The following is a 20,840-nucleotide window of genomic DNA, read 5'->3' on the forward strand; positions in this document are numbered from 1 at the left end:
CATAGCTAAGCTGTCATATCAAAAATTCAGGCTACACACGTCTCGGAGTGGTTTCCAGATTCTCTCCAGAACTGAGCAGGGACTGCAGATTGTTTCATACAGTCTTTTTCAAAGAAGTGAAAATAAAAATCTGTCCTGCATGGAAATGGGATGCAATTTACACATTACTGAGATGTAGCAGTTTTTGCTCTTTTAAAAATTCCAATGAAAAGAACAGCCTTTTAACTGACATTTGAAAAATATTTTTTCCTTTCTTCTTCATTTTTAGCTACTGTATAAAGTATACTAGAACACTTCTTTCCTCTTGCTTGCCTACTCTTCTAGAATCTTCTTGCTCCTCCTTACAACCTCTGTCCTCTGTTGTTTTCTTAGTGTCTTCAAAGTTTGGAAATGCTACCCTGCCCTCCTACCCTAAAAATAAAATAAAAAACCAATGAGGCTTAACACGATGTCTTATTTTTTTATTAAAATTCCTTACCAACACAGCAAAACATTCTGGAAACAAAAATCTTAACCAACATGGGTTAAAACATAAAATGACTGGGTCATTGTTTTATCTTGTTACATTTAAAGCTGCCTTCACTAACCAAATGTTCACAGGGGCTGTGCCTGCACGCTTTGTCATCACCTTGTAAGTTACCTTACAGAGATCATTTTCTCTGCATTGCAAGTCACCAGCAAGAAACTGCTCCTCTGCTGATACATACAGTATCATTACTGTACAATCGTAAACAGGCAAGAGGGTGAGCTGCTGCAGCACAGCTGATCCCTGTTTCCTTGCCAAACTAAACTAAAGAGGGGTGCACAGCCCTGCAGCACATTTCGCTGGGGCCAGGAATGCCCCAGCTGTCATTAGGATGCACCCTGCTTACCCCTTGCCTGCAGCAAGCACTGCAGTTTAATGGGAGAGAGGAGAAATATGGGATATATAGTGTCCAGCTCAGATGCGTTACTGTGCTTCACAGTGTCATATCAGAAGTGAGATGCACTTTTATACATGATTACCCTGAATGCACTTAAATAATGTTTAAATGTTTTGCAGAGTGGATGCCATGTGGAAGGAAAGGTGATGGTGGTGCATTTCACACACCACTTTGGCAGCGTTTAATGTGACTACAGGTTATGGATGAAACAGCTTGCCCGTCTCAGCTCCAGTAAGCACTGGGGCATACCGTTGTCTTTGCTGGATATAGCCTGTAGCAGAATTCCTCTCCTGGGCAAGGCTTAGCAGCAAAACATGAGAAGGGTATTGAAGGGATTTAATTGCTTGCAAGTCTTAGTAGAAGCTGCCCATGTGTGTTCTCAGTGTACACGTGAGAGTATAGATGCCTGGATCCTGTGTGACAGGACATTTCAAACCCAGCTACGCAGCAATACATAGACCTTATGTGGTCTATGTATTGAACACAAAAAGAGGATTTGAAGAAAAAAGACAAGCTGAAAGGGACTAAATAAGCTACAGGACAGATGTCATCCAGCGAATTACTTAAAAGGTGGTAAGAGTATCCCAGTATAATCTGGAGTTGCTGCATTTTTGCTAGCTGTGAACCCATCCCAACACCCACTTACAGATACTGCCTCACTTGGGATAAGGCAATAAAACTTCACGTTTTGGCCACACAGACTACTGTAATTATATAATGTTCTGTGAGTTTTCTATACAACAAAGGACCTCTTTCATAGAGGCAAAGCTAAGCGAGAAGTTACTTTGACATGCCGTCATGAGAGAAGGAGGCTGGGCACCAATGGGAAAAACGGGACCTGGAGGTGGAAACACTTGAGAAAGCAGCGGCCTCGAAAAGCAGGCTGCAGCAAATAGCACATCTCAGAGCTGGAAACAGGGTGGAGGTGGAGGATGTCTGGGAGAGGAGACAGGGTCTCAGCAGAGAGGCATACAAAAGGGCAGGCACAGACGAGCAGGACCAATTCCAGACCCCTTTTGTCCAAGATGATGGAGTCTCCTTGTCTTGTCAGCATGGGGTTATTAAAACAAAATTGTACGCTGCAGAATGCTCCTCAGGCAGTACAGCAGCAGGGTGCCGAACTCAGGTTCTGTCCTGCACTCCAGCCGGGAAGGTGGCTGTCTTGGCCTGAGGCTACCACTCTGCCGCGGCAGCCCTGTGCTCACCCTTGCAGTAGCACCTGATGGCTGGGAGAGTGTGAGGGGCTTCTTTTCTTTGCTGTTTATGGGAAAAGAAAGCAGATGGGAAATCATACAAAAAAAAAAAGAAAAGAAAAGAAAAGGTGAAGACGTTTCTAAACCGAATCCAAGCTTGCATCAGGCCTCCCCTCCCTTCCCCACCTGCCTCCTCCCCTATTTATAATACACCTGGGCTCTTCAGTCAGATCATTTGTACATACAGCTTTGTCACTTGCAAGTGACAATACAGTGCTTAAATGTGAAAAGCACGTTTAGGGTGCATGGACACCTTCCCTCTTCCTTCCCATACACATGCTCTTCACTGCTGCTCTTACAGGCTGTCGTTGCAGCAACAGCTGCCTTTCGCAGCGTGCGATATTACCACTGCATTCATGAGCGGCCGTGCTGTTCCCCCACGGCCAGTGCCTTCCCTGCGCCTTCCTGTAGCCAAACCTGCTTCAGCTGGAGGCTGCAGCCGCCTGCCTGCCTGCCTGCGGCAGCTCCTGCTTACTGCACCATGTGCCACCGTTCTTCCCTCCCTGCCGCACTGCTTGCTAAGGACATGCTGTGGCACAGCTGTCTGCCTCTTTTGCCGCAGGTTTGGACTGCTGTGAATGCTACTGATGTCGAGCTCCTGTGGTGACCCAGCACCCCATAGGAGGAGCAAGTGAGCTGAGACGTCAACGCAAAAAATTACAGCCATGCAAGCTACCCCTGAGCTCAGCTGCTGGGAGAGTGCATACATGGCTTGTGTGACAGCACTAGCACGCAGAAGCGGCAATGAAATGCAGTCAGCAATACAGCTGGGAGACAGGCAGCGAGGCAGGCACTGTTCCAGTGACTAAAATGATCGCACCGTGAGCCAGCCTGCAGTGCCTCCAAAAGTGGCTGATTACTACTACAGGAGCTCGGCTTTCTTTGCAGTTACTCCAGTTCCCCCCGGGTGACTGCAGTGTGTGCTCTGTTTTGGTTTTGTTTGCCTTTCTTTTTTATACCCGCACATCCCACCACCACCCGTCTCCCTCTCTCTCCTCCCGTGTCCTTCTCTCCAGGATGGCGGAAGCAGAGTTGCACAAGGAAAGGCTCCAAGCCATAGCAGTAAGTCAGTTTCATTTTACTTGCTCTTTTGTCCATAGCCGTGGGTTGTGGAGGGAAGCAGGGATTCCAGCAGGGTGGCTGGGAAGTGCCTGGAGAGCCTGGCTGCCGCGAAGTTGTGCGTGGAGTTCCCCGTTCGGGAAACGAGTGGTTAAAGTCTGCTTTGCAGGATTTGGCGGAGAAAGAGGGCTCTGAGGAAGAGCATTGAGCTGACACGTGCGGAAAGAAAAATGTGAATGCACAGTGGCACATTTAAAAGATTGATGATGGAGAAGAAAAGAAGGAATAAGTGGGGAGGATGGGAGATTGCAGGAGAAAATCAGTACTCTGCTGAAAAGATATTTTCTCACAGTGGGAGATTTAGCTTAGCTGATTAAGAAGTTAAATAAAATCATCTGCAGCAGGATGGCTTTTTACTGCAGAAAATAATTGTGGTATTAAGAATTTTTGAAACAATACGAACAGAATAATCAGAATCATGTAATTATTTGGTCTATTAGATAAACTGTCACCTCAGCTTAATAGCTGAGCACATGCTTTTAGCCAGATTCCCTGGCAAGTTGCATCCTGCCATGGATAAAGTCTAGGCAGTATTTTGCCCCATTTTAGTTAAAACTTCTGTTTCCACATTTAGTACCATAATTTGGAGTGAGCCATGAGCTGAGCTGGTGCAGCCCTCAGAGGAACGTGGGCAGTGACACCTAGTGAGGCTTGAGCCTGGGTGTTTAAAAGCCACCATCATCACCACCATCATCCCGTCATGCAGAAATTGCCAGCTCATCTTTCAGCATGGCACAGGCGCTGTGTCAAAAGGCCTGTGTTTCTGTGGGCACTGCCAGTTTGCCAGCCCCACACAGCCTGCCCTTGTTCAAGTGACACCCAGCTCTTCTTCTTCCCCATGGCTGAGATGCTGATGCAGCTGTGCCAGTCTCAGCTGGATGGCACGGCCTGTGCCGGGGACTGCACACCTGGAGGTCTGAAGGGAAATGACAGAAGATGGCAGAGCCCACATGGATTTCACGCTCCCTTTTGTGGTTCTCCCAGTGATCAACAGATGCTGTTTTACTGTATCCATCAGAGATTACAGATTGCTTTGTAGTAAGAGGAACGGCTGCTGCTGCTGTTCCAAGCTGCTTTAAGTTTGTTATCCGGCTAATAAGTTCATAGAGATTTAAAATAACCAGGTGTAAAATAATGTGTTTTTTTCCTCCTGTGAAATATTTCCTGAAAAAAAGCAAATGGTATCATTTGATATGGCTGGGAGGCTATATCCATTTAGTTTTCAGGTAGTGGAAAGTAGATGCGTATTTTTAAGCTGGTTCACAGTTTTCTGTCAGCATAAGCATTGCCAAATTAATCTCCAAATGGAAGCAGCAGAAACATTCTCCCAGAAGCAGGCCTCACTACTGCCTCTGGTTTGGGACACCTGTATGGCCGAACCATACTGCAGAGCTGCTCCACGCATTGCTGTCTTGCAAAGCTCTGAAAAACTTCCCTCTACACATTAAAATAACTGGTTTATATTATTAGTACTTCTTTTGAACACTATGTGTCAGAAAACCAAGAGGCATACCAGTTTCCACTCCACATGATGTGCCTAATGCTTTCACGAAAGTAAATCAGATGCTCTGCTTGTGGTGCTTCCATTTCACACCAATGAGGCCATTGGTGTGTAGAATTATCACCTAGTGTATCACAACTTTTTACAGTAGCTTGGTGCTGGTATGAGAGAGGGCCTTGGGAATCTGGATCTTCATTTTCTGTATTTCTCTTCAGGCTTCTATTTCTGGCAACAAATAAAGCATAGTACAGCAACGTGTGCAGTGAATTACATTGACAGAATTTTATTTCAGCATCAAAAGTATTCAGCCTTACTTTAAGCTTGAATGAGGGCCCATGAACTGACTTGTTTGCTTACTCACTCCGCGGAGCAAGAAGTTTTCTATATAAACTTGTTAGGTAACTTTTCTCCAGTGCTTGGGCTGCTACAGATGTTTGTCAGAATGCAGAGATATTTATTTCTAGCGTAAGCTTTGCTCCGTCAGGATGAATGACATGGCACAAGTTAGCCATTTCTCTTGTGCCACCGGTTAGTGACACAAAATAAGGCAAATTCTCAGAAGTTTCATGGCCTTTCTCAGAAGAAGGAAAAGGTGGCAATTTAGTTTGGCTTGATGTTCCCTCTATTTTAACGAGCTGCAGTATCTCACTCAGATGAGCAGAAGCTTACACCAGCACTCTTCAGTCAAGCTGGTTGAATGCTAGGCATATAGAAAGAAATCCACTTACTGTTGGAACTTAAGCACACTGTTCCCTGAATGTTTGTGCTTGCTTCCATAATCACCATGGCAAATGAGCTTGCCAACAAGACAGAGTAAATTTTACATGTACATTGCTGAGTATTTAAGGGAAACAAAATCCAAACATGGAAATATGAATATTTGCACCAGAAGGCTGACCTCTTTTGAAGAGTTTGATTTTGTACTTTGCTACTCTGACTAAGTTTTAAATATATGGCTGTCTGGCACAGAGTCAAGTGTCATGGGAAGAGGAAGAAACAGGTCTGACTCTTACAACATTAATCTCAACCTTGGTGAACATGAGTTAGCCACTTGTTTTGTCAGCAGGAGGTATTTAGCCTCTCTGTGCATTCATTTTCCATCCGTAAACTGTGAATAGTGGACTTTGCCCTTGTCCAGAGAGCTGTTAGGGATGCATGCAAGATTGAGAGGAACTTGGATGCTATGGTTTACCAGGGCAAGAAAGAGCTAAGTAAGTCTTTAAAAAATAGGATGTGTGATTCCAAAAACAAAAAAAAGGAGCTTCAAGTGTATATGTTTTTAATTCCATTGTACGTTCCTAAGCTGTGATTTTACATTTTTGTGTTTCTGAAGTCCCTAAAATTCCCAGAATTACTATAGTAAGACTAAAAGCACTATGGAGGTTCTGTTTTGGAAGTGGGGAGATGTAAGACAGGTACTAAAAAGTGGAACACAATTCTCTCTGCTGGGAAGGAAAACATAAACTTTGTGTTTTGGGGAGGACCTGTGGTAGCCAGGAGCAACTGGTTTTCTGATCCTTCCTTGAGCAGAGGTCACGTCACATCTCCCCGCTTGGGTGTCATGTGTGCACAGACAGATACTGGTAAGTCTTTCTGTCATTCCACACTGCTCTTAACATCTGTTTGAGCCTGATCATAAATCACCACAGCATTGATCTGCTGCTCTGACACTAACGGAACCAATGGTGCCCACTCTGAATGATGGGGAAGATGCCCTGCAGGAGGCAAGCAAGAGGTTGAAAGAGGAGGTTGGAAGCTGTCTGCCTGATGAGCTTGTTCCTATAGCACAATTCAGTGCTTGCATCTGCTTTTTTCCTGAAGGGGAGTGGTGGGTAAGATTTTGGGTGAAAAAGGAAACATTTTTGTGGCTTTAAAAAATATGCCTGCTGTGAGTTGCTCAGAAGTTTGGAATGCTAATAGTCCCAGAGGAAGTGGGCTTCATGGCCAAAGGACAGGTGAGCTGAGCTAATTTATCACATTTTAGATAAATAAACTGTGTGGCTCCACGGTTTGTTATATAGCCTTCTTCTCTGTGACTGCAGAGATCACTGCCAGATGCACAGACAAGCATTTATGAAATGTAAATATTTTCTGTCACTTAGCTAGCAGTCATAGTTGGGAAGCGGGGGCGTCGAGTATGTATTGGTGCATTTGGGATACAAATGAGTGTATGACTCAGTGAATATGTGTTATCCATAAATCAGGTAAATTAAAGGCAATTGCATAGGGAAAGCACTGAGGAGAAATCATCCACTAGAGCAACCACCAGTGCAGGAGCTGGAGGAGTCTTTCGGGTTAAGGATATATCCAGCCTATAGATGAAAGGAAGAAGCTCCTAAAACATACTGATTTCTTAGCAAGTCAAAAGTGTTACTGCTTACTAGTGCCCACGTCTGACTAGTTCAGTGAAGCACTAAAGAAAAATAATTACTGACATTCAAGTAGCCATGTCAAAGATGCTTCCTGTTGAACAAGACCATTCTTGCTTTTTCTATGAGATTATGAGTTTATTGAGCTAGATCTACATTACTTAAGTGTCATCAGGTGTTTTACTCAGCATGGCAGGACACTGTTGTTTAAAAATAGCCCTCTCCTGTATCAGAGAAGGCTGCCATCAATGGATTAAGGACTCGCTGACTGAAAGGTCTCACAAAGTTTCTGTTAGTGAGGGAGATGACTGAACAGAGCCTTCTTCCTTGAGAACAAAGGCTGGGGAGGGCTTACAGGAAGTAGCTTTTCAAGGCTTGAATGTGTTCTTTATTGGTTCTTTGAAGTAAATGAAAAATTGATAGAGTGTAGGCAACACATAGAGTGGTGGAAGGAGTAAATACAAAAGCAAAAAAATCAGTCCTGCTGAACAAGTTGGATTATTTGATAAGTGAGGTTCTCTATTTAAAGAGGTCCTTCACTCCTGTGTACAGCTGGTGTTAAGAGAGGACAAAGCAGGACTGTGCATCCAAATATAAGGGAGGATAGGACCAGCACCATAGAAGAAAGCTCTGCAGTCTGATCAGTGCTACCTTTTGCAGGTGGCTAGAACTAGTATGGGAGATAATTCAACAGGGATGAGGACTGGATCTTGATTTTGCAGAGATTAGTTTCACATAAGAGGTTAGGTTTTAGAGTCCTCCCCAAAGGTTCATATATGCTTACATATAGCACTGCACTAATTTTTCAATTATTTTTCATTTAAAAAATCATTATTTTTTAAATCTTAATTTTAATTTCATTAAAAATTCAATAATCATAAAAAATCAATAATTTTGCAATCTTATTAGACCAAATCTTAGCTTTGGAAAGATAATACTGGTCTAGTTTCAGTATCACAATTGCTAGCAACTTAGGCATTCTACATTTCTGAGTTGGACACTCAGCTACTGCAGTGAACATCATGTGGTGCATATAGATTTCAGAAAACTTTTTGACAGACAAGCCAATTTTTTTTTTTCACCCATTCACCTGTTCTCTGTTACCCCACAAAATTAGAACTTATGACTAGTAGATTTCGTGTCCAAGGTGATTTACTGTACCACTTCTCTGCATTTTTGTGCATGAAAAACAGAATATTTGATGTTGGGGATCACGTAGAAATATGTGGCAAATTTAGTTAATCAACAGTTTACTGTTGCTGTGATGGTTCAATACACTAGCTTCCTGTGCCTTTTTTTAAGAAGTAATGGTTTTGCTCTTAATGTTAAGCACATGATCAGATCTCTGAATTCAGTTGTTTTCAAACCTAAAAAGGAAGCATGATATGGAAAGAGTAAGCAGCTTGGGTTTCAACGCTTGGAAAATAGGTGAGTGAGAAGAATCAGCAGAAGTCTATAAGGTCATGAGTGTTATGAAAAAAGATGATAAGGAAATACTAGTCACACCTTTTGGCACAAGAATTAGTAGGTGTCTAAGGAAGGTAGCAGTTCTGAACAAAACAAACCCAAAGAGATATTCTTCCTAAAATGAGCTGTTAAGCTTTACAGCCACCCTCTCCAGGATGTGGTAGTTGCTCAGAGTGCACCTGGGCGTAAGCAGAATCCAGGTATGCTCATGGAACTGCAATCCATGAAGGACTTTCTCATTAGATAGAGTAGGTTTTGAGTTGCAAATTACTAGAGGCTGGCAGAGAAATTTTGCAGGTTTTTAGTATTTGCCGTGCTCCTGAGGTCTTCTGCTTTAGCACTGTACTAGAATGGAGCTTGGCCAAATGGTCTGATGCAGTGCAGCCATCCTGTGTATTCAAACATTCTTGGGGTAACCATGTCTTTAAGTGCTCTACCAAGCTTCAGAACTAAAGGAAACCCCCCCTTGCAATTCATCATGAAGCTCATTTGAATATTGCTGCTATATAGTTTAATCCAGTTTTTCCATTCTAATTTTTCCGTATTATCATATTTGCAATTGCATTTATGGCTATGATTAATCACAACCATTGCTCTGCCATCTCACTTCTCAGCAGTCCTAACATTCACATACCTGAAATAGAAAATTCTCCTGTAGTTATGACTGTCCTCCTTCTAAATTCCAAGCTGAAAAAAGAAAATGGGGGCTAATGAGACCTAAACGGATTTCCACAATATTCTAAGGGGAGGAAGACCTGGTATGGTTAGGAAGAGTCTGTATCCTGCTGCAAATATTTCCAGGAATGGGTTCAGTATGTATAAACTAGAGGTTATGATGGACTAAATCTAAAGAAGTTCTATATGGTGAACACATTATGAACCCATGAGGTTCCTGTGAACCACAGTGGAAATCAGCTGTGGGAGAGGAAGTGTCATGTTTGCATTTGCCATAAAGGATGAAGAGAGGGTTCCCTGCACACAAATCTGCAGCCCTAGCCTGGGCTGCAGCAATACCATGAGTCAGCTTCATGGCAGACCTTGCACAGAGAAACCTGTCAGAGCACAGTGGTATCTTGTCGTTACTTCTGGAGCACAGAAACCACTGGGAGTTTATGCGCAGTGGAAGAAATGTTATGGCTTTTGCCCATTCTAAGCCAGAAGCCAAAGAAATATGACTATAATGCTTGATAACTAAAACTATCATTTCAGGTTTTATGTGTATTTTTGTTTTAGGAATGTTTACATGACAACAAAAGAAGCGGAAATATGATGAAAAAATATTGCTGTCAAGGTATAAGTGAAAATTAGGAACAAATAGAAACCAGAAACCCACTTGCTTTTGAGAAATTTCTAGACAGTCTCCAGACTCACCCAAACTCAACTGTTTAAATTTAGAATTGTTTCCACAGCACATTCCTAGCCCTTAACACATCACCAACATCTCTTGAGCACAGACAAGCATTCGAGATACTGGATTTCATTTTGTGCCTTTCAAATTACATTTTGCAAAAGAGGTTGAAAATAAGTGAAAAGTTTTTGTGATTTTGCTGTTATTTTTAAGTCGCTCGTAAAGTAAAACAGTTGTGAAGGTTTTACTGTTTTGTAAACTATTAAACAGCTCTAGCCTGGTATGTAACTTTAAGAACAGATGCCACATGCCATGTAACAGTGACATAGACATTCGTGGGAAGTCAGAGGTGAGAGTATGAGATTTACATCCATGCTAAAAGTGATGGATAGCTGGGTGGGATGGGGCGGGAAGGCCATGCACGATGATGCTCAGTCTCTCCTCAAGCATTCATACTGTTCCAGAAATCACTCTTCGTATCTAATTCCTTACCCACTTTGCACATACTTTTTTGTTCTTGCATGGAATGAAGTGTATTCTGTCATCAACTGAATACTTGCAACGTACAGTCACCAGCAAGGTGGCTGCTCCGCAGTGTGGTTTTGGGAAAGCACTGGACTGTACATGTGTAGCAAATTATGAGGAGCCACACCAGTCCTCTTTGTGAAGTGGGTCCTGAGGAACTTGTCAAAGATTTCAGTGTATTTGTTTGCTGACCGAGGAAATGAAGTTTGGGTAAGAGAGTTGTTTGCCTGTTTCACTGAGCAAAACCAACACAGCCATGAATTCAATCCCATGCTTCCTTACTGAAGTAGGGTGGTGGTGAAATGTCGTCTTAAATCTTGCCCTCTCTAAAACGGCGCATTAGCACCTGCTGAGCCTGTATGTGTTGAGGCACTGTTTGGACTGAGGATGCCTCTGGAGATGAGGGATGCTACATGTGCCTCTGGGCCTAATTTCCCTACTGTAGAAAAGCCTTTTCTGTTGCAGATTTTGATCTAAGAAAGTCACATGCTTGCAAGGTTTAACATCACTTGACAAGTGGCAGTGAAATGTGTATGGCCTTTTGGCAATTGCACACCAGACCTGTGTAGCTGTTGACACACAGATGCTTTTTGTTACTTAGCTGACTTGCAGTGAGGTTAGGCACTGGAGGCGTCTAAAGCTTTCTTCCTCTTTGCCAGTAAAAACAAATGCTCTCTGTGCACAAAAAAAAGGCCAACAAACAGTGCAGTCTGGGGAGCTCTTTTTAGAAGGAGACAGACCTACTCCCATCTATGAGCTGCTGCCCTTTCCAGACAGCACAGAGCTCAGCTTGTTGATTTAGGCAGTGCTCTGATTATTTTAATTTGAGCTGCCAGCATCATTTGACAGGATCCACAGACAACAGTTAGCAGGGTGGGGCTCAGCCCCTCTGCAATGTCTAATAATAGCAGTCACTGATGATCAGCTGAAGATGTGGGACAGCAGAGGTGAGCTCAGATTTCATCAAATACATACCTTGAAACAAAGCCCTCAGTTTGCCAGCAAAAGGCTAAATAAAAGGTGCTTGCCAGCCTTTGGGGGACATGCCATTGTCAGCTCCTCTGCTTCAGCCATGTTCTTTTGCCATGCAGAGAACTGCAGCACTGCAGTAGAAGTAACCTGGACAGGCAATGGCCAAGGTGCACCTCTTTAGAGGTTGAAAGTTGGAGACAAATTAGGTGCCAGATTACAGTGCAATTTATTGCTAGAGAAGGAAGAGTTGAGCAGCCTGTAATGCTTGCTGCAGAGAGTAACAGAGCTGCAGTTTCTTTATGGGAGCAGCAGGAGAGAGTGCAGAGCTGAGATTACTTGGTAGCAGAGCAGATAGCGGTGCTAAACACAAGCCCCAGCTATTAACCAGCAGAGTGCCGCATGCTGCAGTGCCAGTGTCAGACCTGACAGGACTTTCCTAGTGGCATTCCCAGGGGAAAAGGGGTTGGAGTACACGTACACGTACACGTACACATGCACACGCACACGCACACACACACACACGCACTTTTTCATCTCTTGTGGAACAACAGGTCAGTGCTGTGTCATGTGTCAGGTACTTGGAAAAACTCCTGCTGACATCCATGGGTTTTTAAAGGCCCTAGTCATCCAGCTGTTTCCTCTTTGGTGCATAAAGCAAGCATTTGGCATCCAAGGTGTCACTAAATTTATGATAACTGCAGCACAGTGGGCTGGATTGTCTCATACTCTGGCTTTGGTACAAAATTATTATCTTCAACGTGTTGGCAAGTTCCGGCAGTTCCGTGCAGATAGTATCATATTTGGGAGTCAATCCCTTATCTATTTTGAATTCCTATCTACATTGACATAAAAAGCAAGTCTCAGTTGATTATAATGTATTTGTTCTTAATAAATAAAAGCATATGCAAACACTTTCTGCACTTTAGAGATGTAGGCTCCTGCAGAAGCCTACTTTATTTTCTGGCATTTTAAGATACGTCTTTAAGACCACTCCTTGTGGTAGGGATAACTGCTGAATTAGGAATGTACACAAACTCATCTCAGCATCATGGTGAACTTAGTAAAATGTTTTGGTTAAGGAAATAACTTCTAACCAGGCTCAAAAAAACAAACCCTCCAATTCTTAAATGAAATAAAGAACAACATAAACATAACATCTTTAAGAACTGTGTCCTTCTATCAGTAAGACACTGAGAAATATCAGTTCCTTGTGCTACATTTATACTTGTTATTGCTGAAGTTTCAAAATTACAAAACTTAGACTGGAATCCATATACACTATCTGAAACTCATCTGTGAAATAGAGACTTGTTCATACTTTTCATGCTTTTCATTATCAGCTTCCTGATCTTCAGAGGACAAACAATAGTCTGTAACTGGTTTACAAGTATTTTGTCCTTACCACGTGTGACATTGCATACCATGCTGAGCAAAGGTTTTGATGAGATTAATGTGGCACTGAACAATGCAGGCATCCTCTGTGAATTTCTCAGCAATTTGCAGGACTAAATGTCCCACAGAGGCATTGTTCCAGAATCAATAAAGTTTCCAATATAGACAGCTCTTTACATTAATGATGGCTTTTTTTTCTGGGCTTTTATAACAGTCTAATAATTCATAATTAAGGAGACAAAGAGTCTTTTAAAGATTATTGCACTGGTGAGAAGGAGGGTATGGATAACACTGCTGAACTGGAGAGATCTTATACAAGTTTCCCTCTATGACTCTCTCACAAATCTCAGGGCACTATGAAGAATTTCCCTCTGTCTTTGGCCCCTTGGAAGAATGTTGCACCATCCCTCCTTCCCTGAGAACTTACAGCCCATGAAATCAGTCCTGAACAGTAGGTACAAGGGTACAAGACCGGTATTTTGCTGGTCCAAGTTTCTACTTTTATTGTTGATCTGTGATATTGTAGGGCAAACCGCCACCCTTGCTTAGACACACAAGGCAACAAAAGCAGTCTTTGGTTTCTGTTACTTTGAAAACATATGTTCTGTAGTGAAATCAATCCAGTCCACTCTGATGTGGATAACACTGACCATGTGATTGTGAACAAGTCAGAGGTGCCATTTTTAGACCTTGCCATCTTGTTGGTTGCAGGATGGCAGGGTCCAAAAAAATCAGATGACCGTTGTTATGTATGTCACAATTTGTGTGTATTGAAGAGTGGTTTAGTTAAACTCCAGCCATGAGCCACTGAAGGTAGAAGTGGTATCAGGCCATGTGCTTCCCAAAACTGCTGTGGCTCCAGCCACAAAGCCACACCTGCAGGACTTGTTGCATCATTCATCTTTTTGGCTCCAAGTGGCATACTGAGCTGGAGGAGGTTTCAAGAGAAGACGGTAGACTTGGTTTCTCATTGGCATTCTTGAATTGGTCACAGGTCTGTATAGGTGAAACTAGCAGGTACAAAAGTGTCTGGAGAACTGAAGCAAGACTGTGACTAGCAATAAGCTGTCACAGTGGCAACCTGTACTGAAGTTATGACCTTATTTCAGTTCTAGACAGGGTTTCACTAACCTCGATCAGAGGATGGAACACAGTCACAATATCTGTAACCTGGGCTTCACTGGAAGGCTCTCTGAATGCAGCTGAAAAAGAGAGTTTTCCAGGGAAATCATGTTTGTGATTTCTTGGTTGATCTTAAAAGGTGTGAAACTGAAGGCTGGGCAAGCTGAAATTCCCCTAATGCTCTAGCCTAAAATCAAACGGGATGAGACCCCTGCCCTTCAGCTAGCATGAAACAGTGCTAGCAGAAACAGATCAAGACAATACTGTCAATGAATTTCATTGGTTTTGTCCAACCTAACCTGGTTTTGAGGTGCAAAGCTTCACTGAAATTTTGCAGCAGGTCCCTAGCACATGTTTAGGGGCTGTAAAATGAATCGCTCATGATTTGTAGGGCAAATGAATTCTTAAAGGCCACTAGGAAGCTTAGCTCCAGGCAGGTGATATCTTTGTGGCTGCATTTTGATCTCTGTGTGCAGAAAGCCTTTCTGCATGCATTAAGATAGGGCAAGAGGTGCTAAAAATATAGCACAGACTTATGAATTTGCCATTCTCTATTTTTGTCTTAAGACAGTTCACATCATGTTTAAGAAACAGATCAGAGAGAGCTCCACTTAAACCATGAACAATGAACAATTGGTTTGCTTGTGGATATATTGCTGAAGCAACGTATGTTTCCACGTGCAACCCAGAATTGCAGATGTTGAGTACTTACTAGAGTGCAAAGGTAGTGAAGCTGATGACAATCTTTTATTGCTCTGTTATAGCAGAAACCACTTGCCAAGTTTTAAACTTTAGAATTGTCATGTTGGGTTGTGATTTAGCAGTAGCTCCTTCTTCCTGGACCAATTTTGCTCCTTATTGAAGAGAAAATATATATAAAAAAAGCTATTTTGGCTAGTTGAGAAAAATCAGCAAAGGTTTTGGTTGGTCCAAGAGTTGGTGTTATTTTACTGTGAAGTGCATCACTTTCTAAAAAGTGACTGTGTAAACGGAATTCAGCAATTCAAGTTGTAGTATCTCAGAGGTTACCATAGCATATTCCATCTACAAAATGTTGAAAATTTTTTCATTGGCTAAAAGGAACCAGAAGAATAATTACCGTCCTTTAGGGCACGTCTAAATCATACACTGATGTACCTGCATCTGTCCAAAGATGCACATCTGGCTTTTGGGTCTGCTAGGTAACCAGAACAAGTCCTTGTTGCAGCAAATCAGATGTTTATTGAAGTGGATGTACAATAGATATCAAAGGTAATGGAAGCAAGACTATAATTTGTTCCAAGTTCAGCACAGAGCAGTTGGGATGAGCACAGCTGTGTCTGCACAGTGCTGTGGTGTATGGCATCCATTAACTTCCCATTTGACTCAAAAACACATGCCAAAGAGCCTTACTCAGTAAACTCAGTGTGACATCTAAACTTCTGTTTCAGAAACGAGGCAATGAAGTTGTTTGTTATTCTCCTTAGTGTCCTTATTCGGACATTTTTTCCAAACAGCCATTATCACAATATTTTCTCATTTAGTTAGTTAGTTAGTTAGTTAGTTAGTTAATTTCCATTGCTCTGATGAGGAATAGCTATATTCCCATTTTTTCCTGACACGTGGGTAAGTACAGAAGTATCAGAAGTATCTGCTAACTCTTAACACTGAGCATATGGGACATCTTTAAAGCCAGCATTTTTCAGAAAATAGGTCGTTGTGTAATCCTTCATATATCCAAACTGCCTCTTGTATTGATGTGAAAGACAATGTGAAACTTCAGTGCATATGAGTTTTGCATCTGCTAGACATCCAATGCAAATTTTTATTGTGGCAAATCAATTATTGAAATGCTTTAGCTTGGAGAGACAGAGCATTTTATAGGAGAAAAATATCTTTTCTTGAGGCAGGTGACCAGTTTCACAAGTAGTAAACTGAACAATGGCACACAGTTTGTGATAGAGGAAAATTGCAGCCTACTTACCCTTTTAACACTGATTGCACCATTGGTCTTTGTGCTTTTAAAATTCAGTCAATCAACATTCGTTTGTTTTTCTCCCATGAAACATAGACAAAAGGAAGAAGAGAAACCTAATCTATTCAGTAGTAAGTAACACAGTACACACCACCGGAGACTGCACCAGTGGTCATGAAAAAAAAAAAAACAAACAAAGCAAAGAATGAAACCCCCTCTATAATAAATTTAGTTTGAGTTTTGTCACCTAATCATCCTGTAGGATTTTTCATGCCTCCTAAATATGTGTCTCCATCTTTCCTTCCAAAATGTAGATTGTGATACTGTTGCACATAAACAATGTAAAAGCCATCTAAATCAAATCTATGTAGTGCTTTTAAGTTAGGACTTATCACCCCCATTTTTAAAAAGGGGAAAGTGGAACACCCAGGGAACTGCAGACCAGTCAGTCTCACCTCTGTGCCTGGCAGGATCACAGAAAAGATTCTCCTGGAAATCATGCTAGGGCACATGAAAATCAGTGATTGGTGACAGCCAGCATGGCTTCACTAAGGGCAAATCCTGCCGGACCAATTTGGTGGCCTTCTATGATGCGGCTTCAGAACTGATGGACAGGGGTAGAGCAGTTGATGTCACCTAGCTGGACTTCTGTAAAGCGTTCGACACTGTTCTGCATGACATCCTTGTCTGGAGACTCTAAATTTGATGAATGGACCACCTGGTGGATAAAGAATTGGCTGAATCGTTGCACAGAGAGAGTTCTGGTCAATGGCTCAGTGTCCAGCTGGAGACCAGTAACGAGTGGTGTCCCTCAGGGCTCGATATTGGGACCGATCCTGCTCAACATCTTTGTCAGCGACATGGACAGTGGGATTGGTACACCCTCAGCAAATTTGCCAATGTCACCAAGGTATGTGGCTCGGTTGATACGCTGGAGGGAAGGAATGCCATCCAGAGGGACCTCGACACACCTGTGAGGTGGGCCAGTGCCAACCTTATGAAGTTTAACCATGCCAAGTGCAGGGCACTTGGGCTAGGGCAATCCCAGGCACTGCTATAGATTGGGCAGAGAAGAGATTCAGAGCAGCCTGAGGAGGAGGACGTGGGGGAGTTGGTCAATGAGAAAATGAACATGAGCTGGCTTCAGTGTGCGCTCGCAGCCCAGAAAGCCAACCGTGTCCTGGGCTGCATCAAAAGGAGCGTGAGCAGCAGGTCAAAGGAGGTGATCCTGCCCCTCTATTCTGCTCTCATGACACCCCACTTGGAGTACTGTGTGCAGTTCTGGTGTCCTCAACATAAGAAGGACATGGAGCTGTTGTAGCAAGTCCAGAGGAGGGCCACGAGGGTGACCAGAGGGCTCAAGCACCTCCTATATGAAGACAGGCTGAGAAAATTTGGGCTGTTGAGCCTGGAAAAAAGAAGCTGCTTGGAGAACTCATAGCAGCTTTCCAGTATCTGAAGGGGGCTGTTTTATTATTCTGTGGCTTTGGGCATGAGTGCTTCCAAGAGCTTTATTATTCTGTCTCCAGCATTTGAGGAAACTTGATGCTGCAAGGGAGGTAAAGGAAGTCCCATTATGCAGCTTCTGAATAGTTTCAGGGTAGTTTTCTTTCTGTTTCAGCAATGGAGAAAATAAATCTCTATTGCTCATTACTGACATTAGAGCAGCACCAGCTGAGGTCTATACCCTGTTGTGCTAGCACAACAGTGAATGCATGCCCCAAGTCAACTTACAACAAAACAAAGACCAGGGAAGATAAGAAATGAACACAGAAAGTGGAATCATTTACATGAGGGCATTCAGTGCACTGAACCCCATAGGTACCTCCTTCAAATGCAACATTGGCAGGCTACACACTGAACCCCACCGCTCCAGTTAAAGGTTCCCATCCTGCACTATCTGCTTCTGTTACAGGTGCAGAAAGACCCTCTGTGAGCATAGGAATCTTGTCTTGACTGTCTTCCCTGCAGGATGCTCTGACCCTTTGGAGGCCCAAGCTTTCCACTAATTCCCTTAAGCCATGCCAGCAAGGTCTTCAGCAGAGTGTCTTCTTTTGATCTTTCATGGAGTTTAGTTAGCTGGCATCAAGCAACTTCATCTTGCAACATGTGCTGCAGTGTTGCTTCTCAGCAGTGTTGTATATATTCTTTGACTACAGTGTGTGGAATCAATTAACCCGTTGGTTTTCATTTTTACTGCCTTTCTGTATGCAATCAGCCTTACCAATAATGAACTTTTAGAGACTCTTCAGAGGTGCCTTAGGACCAGAATTTGTGTTGCTTGCTGAATCCAGTACAAAAGCATCTGAAGCCAGGGTACGAACCTGGATCCAGCCCTGCTGACTAGGCAGTACTAGCTTTTGCTCATGTTTACAATCACTGTTATGGATTGCCTGGTCTAATTTGGAGGGCGTAGGGGCAGGTTTTATTAGTATCTTTGCAATAAGGCAGAGAGAGTTTAGAAGCTGATAGGCCATCACGCAGAGTATGTAGTACAACATTGTCCCTGTGAATACCTCATGCTTCTGTATTTCTAGGTAAGCAAAACAAGAACATCCCTTACAGTCTAGCATGATGTAGGAAATAAATAGATTGCATTTCCTTTTCTGCAGCAACACCACTTATGGTCATAGTTTGATTTCTCTCCCTTTCTATTTTAGTTTACAGACACATCCAAAGATATTGTCCTTGGGCAAGTAATAACCCTTAGAAAGAAAAAAAATCATTTACACTGTGAGTAAAAAATTACTTTAGGAAAGAGAAGCATAGATGGAAATACTTTCAGCTGAACAGAACTGTTCTGTCCAAGCCATTAGAAATCACATAACTGTGGCATGTATTTTCAAAATCCTAGCAGTGGAATGGATCATTTTTGCCCCTGACTTTCCAGCTGTGATTTTGGACAGGTGGTGGGAAATTCTGAGGTTTTTAAGGCTATTAAGATTGAGAGAGGAAAATGAAAAAGGTGAAAGAGTTGGCACCAGTTTCCCAGCATGCATTTTGGAAAGAAGAGAACCCTTTCTGCCACGGCCAGTTACCAAGACTGTCAGCCAGCTAGTTGCTCAACCATGATGTATCCTTGCAACAAGCAATTGTAAAAGAATCATTTTATTAGTATGCATCTTTGCTGAATGCCAGTTGTTCAGCACAGGACTGCCGGAAAGCTCGTTATGGCAGACTTTAACTTGGCAAAAGCTACATAAGATGTATTAGAAAAGAAGATTTGTTTCTGTATAGCTTTCCATTATAGAGGCTTTCTCGTAAATGGGAGATAGAAGTATTGCTGCCATTCCCACTAAATGCTCCATGTGGAACAGAACATGCTGTTAACAGTTTGTCTAGAAAACTATTTCTAAATCTTTTCCCTTTTTAATGAATACATGCAGATTTAATTTTTGCCCCCTACTTCACATATCACACATGAGAGATTAAACTATGAATGTGACTGAACCTGTATTTGTTTCATTATCAAACTGATGGTCAGATATTTTTAACTTTCTTCTTTACTTCTGACATTTGTGTGCCTTTGAACAAAGCAATGTAGCAATCCCATGCTGTGCCCTGGCATGGCAACTGACTGTAGTAGAGAGAAGTAAAGTCACCTCTTACAAGTATGTCCTGGTGGTCTGAGCTTATCAAAGGTTCTTATATTTGGGTAGCAGACAGTGCCCAGCTTGATGTGCCATAGAAAATAACAAGTAGCCATGTACAGTGGCCAAAAGAGACTTTACTACAGAAGAATCCACTGTCAGCACAATGCTGCATTTCTCTTTACAGGTTTTCTCCTTCTCCTTGACAAGAAAACTGAGGAGCTTGTACAGCTGCTGTTTCATCCTCCATTTGTGTTTACTTGCACATTTGTAATATCACTTCTTACTGTTTGTCATGTTTCTTTTCTTTCCCCATGACCAACCTGTCTTGCAGGTTTTCTGCAGGACACAAACAGATTTGCAGAGGAATTCAGAATGCAGGCACAATAGGAAAGGTTTACAATGAAAGATGCACCCTTGAAAATGCAGACTTTATTGTGTGCCCCCCTTACCGTTTCTGTATGCGATGGGTTCTATTTTCATAATCTAAACCTCTAAATGTCTATAGACCTCTAAATGTAGGGAACATGTCTATGATAAACTGGTGGGTGGATCCCATCTGTTTGCCACACTGTAATGCCACACATTTTAGAAACCTAGAGGAAAGGGAACTCATAAATGTACCTATCTTTACATCCCATCCAGGCTTCTCATTTCCTTGTCCTGTTTGATATCTGTCTAGGCAGATGCCAAGACTGAAATTCAGTTCTTTTCCCATATCTTTTCCACTCAAAACTTGACCTTCATGTTTCTCTTATCAGCATTTGAAACTCTGTCTTTCAGTTTTCCTTTCAAAGAAGGTAAATGAGATATATTCTTCTTGTACTTAAATGCCAATAACTTTTTTCCCCTGTAATCTAGTCTCTTCAGGCCACTCTGTTTCTGGAGAATCAACTACAAAATATGCTTTAGATGAGAGCCATCCACAGCAATTGCAAGCTAAATCTTTCCTCATATCACACTTTAGAGGAGATTATTCCAGAGGGAAATTCTTGGCAAGATCACTATTATAAATACTGTTCAAAATAGTTCATAGTTATAAAAAATAGGAGGGGAGGAAAAGCTTTGCAGGAACTACTGTCTTCTACAACTTTAGATTGTAAACTGATGCAAAGGAGTTGTAGAAAGGCTATGGACATTTGAAAAAGAAAACCATGTAGGTCTGAGCAAGAGTTAAGTTATAATTTGCATTCAGTCACTTCCTTGGCAACTCCATTGCTTTAAACTTATCATCCTTGTTTCCTGATGACAATGTGTTACTGACATCAGCTCTTGATGAGAATGATATTACCAGTTTAGAAAGTA

General features: G+C 42.3%; 1 protein-coding gene across 1 annotated transcript in view; it reads left to right on the forward strand.

Moving 5' to 3' along the window:
- Positions 1-2,702: 2,702 nt before the first annotated feature.
- Positions 2,703-20,840, forward strand: part of LOC133270147 (PALM2-AKAP2 fusion protein-like) — a 266,818-nt gene continuing 248,680 nt past the window's right edge. The window contains 1 exon segment of the mRNA XM_061455090.1: positions 2,703-3,238. Coding sequence (XP_061311074.1) covers positions 3,194-3,238 — 45 coding nt within the window. The 5' untranslated portion in view covers positions 2,703-3,193.

Source organism: Pezoporus flaviventris, unplaced genomic scaffold (assembly GCF_033815535.1).
Source record: "Pezoporus flaviventris isolate CSIRO_AGI_PZ_B2104156 unplaced genomic scaffold, CSIRO_AGI_Pfla_v1 ptg000018l, whole genome shotgun sequence".
Taxonomy (NCBI): Eukaryota; Metazoa; Chordata; class Aves; order Psittaciformes; family Psittacidae; genus Pezoporus; species Pezoporus flaviventris.